Genomic DNA, 10926 nt, shown 5'->3' with positions numbered 1-10926 from the left:
ACACACACACACACACACACACACACACACACACACACACACACACACACACAAACAAAACACACACACTTGTTTTTATATCCTTGTGGGGCCCGTCCATTGACTTCCATTCATTTTTTGGTAATTTTATATCCTAACCCTGACCACAAACCCTAAGGCTAACCTCACAGGTACCTTCCTGACCCTAAAACTAACCTAAACTCAATTCACACCTTGGTCCTTAACCCAAACCCCCAACCCAAAATCAGCCTCTGAAGTTGTGGGGCCCAGGCTTTGGGCACCCAAGGACCACCCGGACCCCACGAGGCTGCGTTTTCCTTAAAACTGGGCCCCACGATATAGGAAAAACAAGGACACACACACACACACACACACTGCAGTGGTTTATGATGGCCCGTGTGTAGCATCACATGAAGCTGATTATCCATTTAAGTCCCCAAGACCAAAACCCAAAACAACACTTCCTTTTACCTAAATGACTCGAGCATGATCCCATGTGGCCACAACTTCTCTGAAGACCTCTGCTCCACCGTCCCTCTTCTTTAGTTTGCATGACAAGAAGGTAGGTGAGAATTTTGCTAAATTGTCATGTGATTTTGAATGTTTATAACAAATGCAGATTTCCATCATGTTTTGTTTTTCTAAACTTTTCTCCATGGGGTACACTAACACACTTTTGTCTTTTTCCGTTAAAGATAAAACCTTGAWGCAGGAGGAGACAGATTTTACAATGGCAGCGCCTCAAAAAGCAGAGAATGCTGCAGTGAAAAGAGGAATTGTKGTAGGTGAACACAATGTGCAGAAGTTTCAAATCAGCCTCAATATTTTTTTATATTGTTCTTTTAAACAGCTACATTTTTGTGACACTTTAATGAGGTGTTATCAACAGCTCTTTACCTGTTTTCAAGGACAAGTATTCTGTGTAGTTTGTGCTTAAAATTATTTAAGCTGAGGACTAAAGAGTCAGGCCTTAAAAAATAACTATAAAGCACCAAAAAAGTATGAATCATGTCTTTAAGTAATAGAGAAAGAAAATCCTATGTCCTGGTTTTGAAAAAAAATTGCATTTAATTTCTAGATAAGGATAAGAATGAAAAAAGAACAGGTCTTTCCACTGGAGTTGCTGACTGCAAAAAAAAAAAAAAAAGGAAACAGATCGCTCATTGTTGTGGGTGCTGTATACATAAAAATGTTGCAACTTTATTTGTTTAAACCGGCAAGCACAAGCTCATGAAAAAAGTCTAAATCAACAAATGTCTGCATTTCCTCCATTTCTAACAAATGTGTTTAATCCAGATCAAAGATGGCTGGCCTGGCTATAGTCTGGATCTCTTCACCTACCCTGAACACTACCACAACGACATCGAGAACGTTTATATCCCACATGGGGTCATCATGAACAGGTACAAAGCACACCGTCCTTTTCATGGCCTCCGGTGTGATTTAATGTTCTGATCATGTCCTGCAGGGTGGAGCGTCTCGCCAGCCACATCATGGACGACATTGAGGATGCTAAGTTGATGGTGCTGTGCGTCCTGAAGGGGGGTTACAAGTTCTGCTCAGACCTGGTGGAGTTCATCAAGACTCTGGGCCGCAGCTCCAACCGGTACTTGGAGACGAGGGTGGAGTTTATCCGTTTGAAAAGCTACCTGGTAGGTAAAGTGCACGAAAGGGGCTTTCTCTATTTTTTTTTTTTTGTTCTATATTAGGGCACTCTAGAGTTTATACTGCTGTTTTGGGGGGGATGGGGTTAATACACTCTATATATCCAATATTATTTGTATCTGAACACCTTAAATCAGGCCTCTTTCTCTTTAAGAACCTCCTACCGTTTCCAACGCTCCCTCTTCAGCAGGTCTTCACAACAAAGCTTCGGGGTGGGGGGTGGGGCTTTGTATAAATAGGCGGTGCTTTGTACCAGCCAGCGTATGGGCAGCATCACATGGCTCCCAAAGGAGATTCAAGGATTTCTCAAACATGAATGAATGAGTCAAAGCAACACTCTGAGCATGTTTTTAGTGATAGACTGACATTATAACATGATATAAAATTTAAAAAAGTTGATTTTTCCATAATACCCCCTCTTTAAAGTACARTCGGTTTGCCGATGTTTTACTACTTTATGAACAAAAACATGAAAAATCACATCCCCACATGCAGATTCTGTGATCGTCTTTGACCACCAGATGTCGCTGTTTTTCAAGGAGGAATGAACACTCAACACACAGGACAACTGGAGCAACATCAGCTTGAGGCATGAAAATGAGACCCCTAATTAGTGCAGTTGGTGCTGCCAAGAAAATCCGCTCATGACAGGATCTAATAACTGGAATGTAAAATATCTGGGGAGGAGGATTCCACAGTGATGTCACTGTGCAGTTTACCACCTGCATTATGTCATATGGTGTATTGGCACAAGATCTCCTTTAAAACTGCCTGATTTATGTTTCTCCGCTTGTGGTCGCAGTTTTTTACATTCTTTCTCCTGACCTTTCTGTCAGACTTTTACTATTTTTGCTCAAATAAAAACATCGTACAAAAATTAAAAGACACTATGTACAGTATAATTTTCTTTTCCTTCTTTTTTTCCCCTGATTTCTTAGTTAAAATATGTTACAGTTTGGTTTATCCAAATTTAGAGCATTTTTGTGACCAGAGATTTTTTTAAAAATAAAAAACATATTACTTTTTTCATATTAAGTTTTTTTTACTTTGTTGCTTATTATAAATCTAATGTCATCATTGTTATGGTTTACTGGAGAAAAGGCAAGATTCATGACCCCCTTTAATGTCCTAACAGGGAGGGCCATAAATCCCTTTTCGACATATTAAATCTTCATTCATTTCTTTATTTCAGTGTTGATGTTTCAATGAAGATACATTTTTGGTACATTGGGCAGCCCTTAGATTTATAAAATATTTAAATAGATGGTCAAAAATAAAATACACGAGGACGTCGTACAAAAACACATTTATTTTGGATATTTTGAATCAATGTGCTGTTTTTGTTTTTGCATCTGCAGCTGAGCGATTCCAAATTTCATATCGTCTTCAAAGCTTTACGTGGTCTTCTTGTTTTGTCCTCCTCAGAACGACCAATCCACGGAGGACCTACACATCGTTGGAAGCAGTGATCTGTCTTTTCTTCGTGGAAAGGTGGGTGTGGGATTCCTTATGTTTTGTTCTCAGGTGTGGAATTTAAACGTTTCTGAGCAGAAATAACTCATCCTGAAGAGGGCGCTGTTAAACTGTGTGAAGGTTCAGATTTATTCTGTGCTTTCTGGCTCTGAATCAGACACCACAAACACCCCCCCCCCCCCCCCCCCCCCCCCCCCAAAAAAAAAAAAAAAAGGAAAAAAAAGGTAGTTGTAGTTAGGTTCCAGTCCTGAAGAGATTTGTTGAGTGTTACTGTGGCATCGTGAGGTAACACACATACGCCACTCACGACACTGTTGCCTGAGAAATGTTACATCAGCTATCAGCTAAATGTGAGCACAAACATGCCCAGTTCTCCCAACAGAGCTGTCAGCACCTACTTTAGCTGAGAGGCATTTTCTGAGTGCAAAAAGTGTAAAACTAAACAAAAACAGAGCTGACATTGTCATTTTGACAATAGTGAATACATTTTTCTGTCAGCTGAAATGGAGGGAAACCTTCATTAGCACTCTGCAGTTTCTCTTTCATGTTCTCCACTCTTTTTACACAGTCACTTTGACTTACTGGACCAGTTGGTTAGTTTTTTTTTTTTTAATTGGGAAATATTCTGAACATCTGCAAACTCACTAAATGAGTCATAACACTGATCTCAAAGTGACTGAAACTGTGTGTGCTGAAAATTAACAGGTGACAGGTGTGGTAAGAGAAAGTAACATTAACAAAGAAACAATGGCATATTGCTCAAAGGAGAAAAATCTAATAAAAATGATAGAATTTGATTACAGTAGATGACTTTTGCGTTGTTAGATCTTCAGTTTAAGTCAGTCCAACTCAATTGTTAATGGCACAACCTAGAGAAAAGGTCCCAAATCCTTACTTTGACTCAAACCAAAGCAAAAACAAATGCCTTTTCCAAATATGGTGTTTTTATTTTCATTTCGGGTTAATTTCCACTATAAGCAAAAACTGCTGAAAACAATCAGATAGTTTATTTTCAGTGGGTGTAATTTGCCACCATGGATGCTCGGTTTAATTGAATTCAGCTCAGTTATGGATCAAATAAACAGTACAACAGTGTCTTATAAATCCTTATCTGAACCCAAGACAAAGTGAATGAATTCCTCAACAATATGTTCCCACATGGCTCAGCTCTGTTGCAGCAATCTTTCGCTTTGGCAGCAGATTCGCAACAGAATCAAGAAGTAACCTAGCAGCTTGTGAGAGCTGATAAATCAAAAACAACCATTTCTTTCTTGCTCAAAATAAATGTCAGTGCACACGTGTGGACCAGCGGGTAGGACAGTGTGTTTGTAGCCGGCAGGACAACAGGCTGGCTGTATGTTTTTGTGTCTGTTTGCTCGTCCTAATCGGCTCATTGTTTCCTGGTGTTACGCAACAGTGTTCAGGTGGTGCTCACATTCTCTCCCATCACTTTCCCTGAACCATAGACACTCTCACAAAAGGTCCTCACAGCCAAAGGAATTTATTTGAGTCCCGACAGCATGGGAGGGGTGTTGGGGGGGGGGGGGCAGCAGCTGAACACTCTGGTGACTTTTGCTCAAACAGATGTTCATTAGTGTGAAGAGGAGAACGAACTGTCTGTGTTTTTATTAAGGCRGTGTGAGGATGCTGCCAACGCTGTTACCATGGATATTGTATCTAATAAATGCAATGCTCTATTTTTTACTTTGCCTCAAATGGTGCTAATATTCTAAAGTGGGACCTCGCTCATTTTCTTCTTGTCTTTTTGTTTTCTTACATGTAACCAAGAGCGTGCTCATTGTTGAGGTGAGTGCCATTTTAACTGAAAAGCAAACGTGTTTTGGTTGTGAAGGCTTCAGGGGTCAAAACACAAAAACAATGCAGCACAAAAACATTTCTAGGAGCATATTTCTATAAGTTTATTTTGCTACATAGCATTCTTTCAATAAGTATTGACAGACATTGGCTTTTGGCTCGGACCAAGTGTTAATTTCCGGCCACCTTGGGTAACTCTGTTTGCCCTAAAATGCTCAAAATGCAAATTAAAAATTAAACCTACACTTGCATTTTTCTTTAGCCTTGTAAAAAGTACACTTCTGAGGTCATGTAATAGAAAACCTTTGTTGATACTTGTAAAAACTGGAAATTTGCCTTGTTTATGTAAGTGAAATGTGAAACAATGCGTATGCAGAAGGCTTGGGTGTAAAAGTTTCCATGTAATCGAAAACGTAAAGGAAAGAAAAACCCAACTTTCTTTATATATGCTGTGTTTTTATCAGTCTGCTCTCAAATGTCTTCGTTTCCTCCCTCCTCGTTGCTCCTGCTTCCTTTGCTCTTCCCTTCCCTCAGGCCATCGTTGACACAGGAAAGACCATGAAGGCCCTTCTGAAACATGTGGAAACCTTTGAGCCCAAAATGGTCAAGGTTGCAGGGTGAGACGCTTTTGAGTTTCCCCATCGTGAGTGAACTACTGAGTGCAGAAGATAATCAGTTGTACACAGTCGCTATCTTGTTTCTGTGGGATGTTCCTATTCACTCCCAAAGATCACAGAGACAAGATAAACATCTCCCAGCACACAAGGCTCATTGTGGAAGTTTACTTCCTTTCTGGATTCATGACAGCAATGCAGAGACTTTGGCTGTGATGCTGTCAGTGATTGTTGCTTTTTTCTGCTGTTTGTTGTAGAAGACTTTCTTAAATTGAGGCTAAAACAGAGTTTACAATTAAAGCAATGAAGCTCGATCACAGGTGCCACAGTTGTTGTCTGAGCTGTCCTGTGGATGTGTGGGTTTCCTCTCACAACCCAAAAACATGACTGTTGGGCTCAGTGGTAACTCTAAATTGTCCCTAGGTGGAAGTGAGAGAGTGGATGATTATTTGTCTCTATGTAGCCCTGTGATGGGGGTACCCTGTCCCTCACACACCCCTGTGACCCTGAAAGAAAGAAGGTAAAGAAAATTAAAAGAAAAAATAGATGGATAGAATATCTATCCTATAACTGACTACAAAGCTGATTTTAAACCTGTATAGTTTGCATATTGATCGTACTGATCTACTGATGTTCTGTGTTAAAGCAGCTACAGGGTAAAAACATGAGGTCATGATGTTTGGTGACAATACTGCTTTCAACACACCATCTGTTCTAGTAATTAACAAAAAAAACTAACCTTGACCTGTGTAGTTCCATTAGCAGCTGTATGTACAGTTTTGTACCAGGATAAATCCAGACAGTAAAGTTGTTCCATAGTGATTACTACCGGGGTTCCACAAGGATGTCGTCTTGGTCCCTCCTATTATTTCTATGCATTTTATTCTGTTTTAAAAGGATTTTGGTGAATGAGTATACAAGAATAATAAAACTCGTACAAACAACAAAGAGACAACATAAAACAAAGAAATAAGAGATCTGTCATTGTGGGAAATAAATGATTGATTACAGAGGAACCAGAAGACTCATGTATATGTTTTTTAGAAGGAATTCACAAGTTAAAATTGTAAATAACCTTGGCATTTTCATCTTTGACTTCATTTCATAGTCTGTGCATTTTTTTGTGCATTTCAAAAAGGAGAAAACAGCAACTATTTTATGAAGAAAATGTGCAGCATATTCACAAATTCCCTGAACAGTTTGCATAACTGTACAACAAAAAACAACCTAACTGGATGCATGATGGCCCAGTGCAGCTTATGACAATAATCAGAACATACTGTATAGATTTTTTCTTTTAAGTATATTGTTGCGTACTTGTGCTCAATAATTGGATATTCCTGTATGTTACACCACTTCGTTTTGTAGTGTCCTGTTGTATGCATGCTGTAGATCTCCTGTTCAGCTCTTGTGCATTCCTTTCCTGGTCTTACTTTTCTTTAGCCCAACACAATCATATTGCTGAACTTAGCACACTTTTTGCCACACCAGTTTTATCACTCTGAGATCCCTGAGATGCTGTAAAAAGTTTAGAAACATCACAGCACATGATCATGAATTTCTGATGAGGACTGTGAAAACTGCCTCTGTTTTTTATGTTTCTTTTCAGTTTTACAAGTTGAGAGAGTGTATTACCTGACATTTTGTGTGTATTTACCATATTTTATATGTTTCAGTTTGCTTGTGAAGAGGGTCTCTAATACGGCTGAAAGTTTAACAGACTGTAAGTATTTACTTGTTTTACAGTCACTCATCATGCTCATACCATGCATTGCATGTTTATCAATTAGTTTAACTAATCTTTGCATTCCTTGGAATGTTGATTGACCTTATCACAGTGTACTTAGAAAGAATTTGTTCACCAACAGAGATGTTTTACAACCTGAAAATTAATCCAGTTTGAATCTTGGTATCTTGCTGAAATGAGATGAATAATTGCTTACTGGCAGTGTGGAGTCAGAATAAGGCTGACCGTTCTTCTTAGAAAAGTCTATCTGCTGTTTCCAACAGGGAAGAGAAGTCAGGGTTAATGACAGCACTCTAAAACATGTAATATGTTATGGATGTTCTGATGGTCTGAACGTTTTGAGTTAAGACGGAGATGAAAAATAGACATGTGCAAGTAAAAAAAGGAAAATACATAAATTGATCCTGACAAAAATAGCAAAACACTGATTTTAACCTCATTAGATTAACATATAATCAGTTTTTCAGTAAATCCAGAGCTAAATGGGTTAGTTTTTTTAACGTAAAATCTTTTTTTTTCCTAAGGCCATTTTTTATATAGAATTTTGGGTTTTTGCAACTTAAATTGCTTAAAAGCAGTGATTCCCAACCTATTTTCCTCAAAGACCCACCCCCAATCCTTCTTTACTTGTCTTCCAAAGACACGTTCAACCTTTTTCTCTTTTTCAAAAAATAAAATGATAAAATGAATGTTTACAAACTTATTTGGGGGAAAAAAAGAGGGGGTAGAAGAAAAACTCAGCTATACAAAGTTTTAATTATTGAAATGGATTTGTTGTGGTGATTTTTATACAAACAATAATTTGATATTTTCACAACTTCTAAGCAGACATGGTCACGGTCTGTGCTCTAGACCAGTGTTTCCCAAAGTTGGGGTCGGGACCCAAATTGGGGTCCCGAAACATCAAGGTGGGGTCCTGAAAAGATTTTCTGAATTAATGACATTTTGCCTTAGTTGTTACAAAGGAGTGAGGTTMGTGTATTTAAAATGGATAAATGTAGTATAAAAATATTGTTACTATGCCCATGTTTGGTTGACCTGATACAAATGTTTATCATCCAAAAATATCTGGAGGCACAGGTCTCTGCTACTGTTATTTTGTGGGTCAAAAGCTGCACTTTGGTTCCCAAAGTTGGGCTTGGGACCCAATTATGAGTCATGAAGCACCTTGGATAATCTCCAGAAATCAGTTTAAAGGGTAATAAAATAATTGCTGATGTAATATTTTCCCCATAACTGTTACAAAAACATAAAATAAGTGTAAATAAGTATTTATATTTGTGTACAAGCTGTTTAGATTGTCAAAAAGCCTGTGTTTTTAGGGTTATTAACAAAGTCCGTGTACTCAGACCAGTAATATTTGGGGTCACAAGTTTTTGCCATGGATATTTTGTGGGTCAGAAGATAAAAAGTTTGGGAACCACTGCTCTAGACTCTGCCCCCCCCCCTCCCCCCAGTTTGGGAACCGCCGGCTTAAAGAGTGCATTTTAACTTGCTATATTAGTTGTAACATTCTTGTACACACTTGTAGTGAACAAATTTGTTATTTCCCTATTGCCCTTATTTTGTAAACCCGTTTGTGTATGTTGATGTCTTGAGTTTTTTAAGATGTTAGTTCGTAGCTTTTGACATGTTTTAGAGATATTTGAGTTTACATTTTGTTTATCTTTTTTGGAGCAAAGTACAAAGTGTTTACCTGAGATCCATGTGTGATGAACTTCACCCAGATCCCGACACCGCTTACATCTACATCTGTGTTTGCTTTGATAGACGTCGGATTTGAAATTCCCAACCTCTTTGTTGTCGGCTACGCCTTGGACTACAATGAATATTTCCGTGACCTGAATGTGAGTCCTGAGTTTGCTGTCACTGCTGCACGGCACGTGACCTTTCTGAAGCGCTTTAGAGAAAGAGATGAAAGAGGCAGAGTAAACACAGTAAATCAAAGAGATGCTCTCCTCCTCTGTGAAACCTAAACTCACCCAACAGGTAACCTGCTCGCCCGAGGAGCTTTAACAGGAAGCAAAAGCAGCTGACGTTTTCTGTGCCTTTTTGTGCGAGTCTGTGCTAAAGGATGAAAAGCAAATGTTTGTTTTATAATTGTTTTTTTTTTACAAAGATCTGTTCAAATCGAATTGAATCGAATCAGATCTCAAAGAGCATTAAAACTTTAGTTTTGGGTGGGGCATCCTCTTTTTAAGTCACACATACAGTTTCCCCCCGTCAAAAACTTTAACATTCAAAATTAATATTGCCCTTTTTGATTTTAAATTAATTAATTAATTAATTAATTAATTAAGGCTTGAGCCTTTTTGCCTCAAAATTTCCATCCTCTTCCTCCTCTCTGTGTTTTTCCTCACACGCCTACCAGTGTATTTTAGTACAATTTAAAATGGGCACAAACCTGTGGGAACGTTGCCATTTTTTTTAAATATCCGCCGACATTTGGCCTCATTTTCACCTCTGACTTGTGTTAACCACTCCCAGTACTCATAGTGCCGTGTACAGTGTGTGTGATGGAGTGAGGCTGTCATGCCTTTTTGAAATGGGGGGGAGGGGGGGTATCYGGGGGTGATTCATTGTGAAAGCTTGAAGGACTAGCTGGTCCGTGGAATGTGGAGGTTTTGAATCTCATTATCGGCCAGGGTTCAAGCTTCGCCTCTTATCTCTTCTCATCCCACAAAAGAAAAATGAGTTGAAACCTCAGGCCTCCTACAGCTGGATTAATGAATGCTCGTATCTTTACAGATTAAGTTTTCTGCTTTCAAATTATTCCAGGTTTTGCCACATTGTTGTTGAAATGGGGTCCAATATACAACACCCTTTGGGCAAAGATTAAATGTTTCTATTTATAGAACTGTTAAAAAAAACTATCAATTTTGCATTCATTTGCTAATTTTCCCCCTGATCTTTTCTGCTTTCAGCACATCTGCGTCATCAGCAAAACTGGAAAAGTGAAGTACAAGATTTGAAAATTACATACTTGTTTACTACAAATTCCCTTCCTTCAAAAAGGTCTCATTTTGTTTTGCCTTTTGGTGCTTTCATTTATTTAAATGTAATACATTTAAATGTGTTTGAAAATAAAAAGAATTGAATGCATTTGGATTGTTTTTGTTTTAATTAAACAGTGGTTCGCTTCCATGAGTGACAGAACACACAGATTCAGTTGTGGATTTAAAAAAAAAGGGATAAAAAGAGAAGCTGCCCATCATGACAGACAGGATGTTGGGGACATATGGAGAGAGCTTATGGACCTTGACATCCTCATCCTCAGAAGATGTCCACTCTGTCTCGTGGGAAACACACAGTGGACACACCACTTTGGCCGATCAGCATCTTCACACTTCCCTGTTTGTTTTGGCTTTTCCAAGATGCACCTTAAAACAACTCAGAACCAAACACTTGTGAATTTAACTTATAAAGTCATTGTATGAGTAAACGTTATTTCCGTTTATGTTTTATAGACTAGATGAGCCAACAAATGTCCAGGATTTGGCAGTACAGTTGCACTCTAAAAATGAAATGTTGGATTTACTTAACCATGTTATGTTACCTGGTTCCACATAACTGAGTTGAGTAAATTCAAAGCAACATACTCATGTTCTTTGG

General features: G+C 38.5%; 1 protein-coding gene across 2 annotated transcripts; it reads left to right on the top strand.

The window, feature by feature from the left end:
• Positions 1–462: 462 nt before the first annotated feature.
• Positions 463–10409, top strand: prtfdc1a (phosphoribosyl transferase domain containing 1a). Of its 2 annotated transcripts, none has more exons than XM_014005387.1 (10): positions 463–562; positions 696–781; positions 1297–1403; positions 1469–1652; positions 3091–3156; positions 4927–4944; positions 5488–5570; positions 7244–7290; positions 9085–9161; positions 10239–10409. In XM_014005387.1, the coding sequence occupies exons 2-10, from the start codon at positions 731–733 to the stop codon at positions 10284–10286; spliced, it is 681 nt and encodes a 226-aa protein (XP_013860841.1). In that variant the 5' UTR covers positions 463–562; positions 696–730; the 3' UTR covers positions 10287–10409. The 2 variants fall into 2 exon arrangements, with proteins under 2 accessions (XP_013860841.1, XP_013860842.1); XM_014005388.1 differs by having other exon boundaries at positions 476–566.
• Positions 10410–10926: the final 517 nt, after the last annotated feature.

The sequence above is a fragment of the Austrofundulus limnaeus genome, unplaced genomic scaffold (genome assembly GCF_001266775.1).
Source record: "Austrofundulus limnaeus strain Quisiro unplaced genomic scaffold, Austrofundulus_limnaeus-1.0 Scaffold30, whole genome shotgun sequence".
Taxonomy (NCBI): domain Eukaryota; kingdom Metazoa; phylum Chordata; class Actinopteri; order Cyprinodontiformes; family Rivulidae; genus Austrofundulus; species Austrofundulus limnaeus.
The sequence above is the reverse complement of the archived record's forward strand: the minus strand, read 5'-3'. Positions and strand labels throughout refer to the sequence as shown.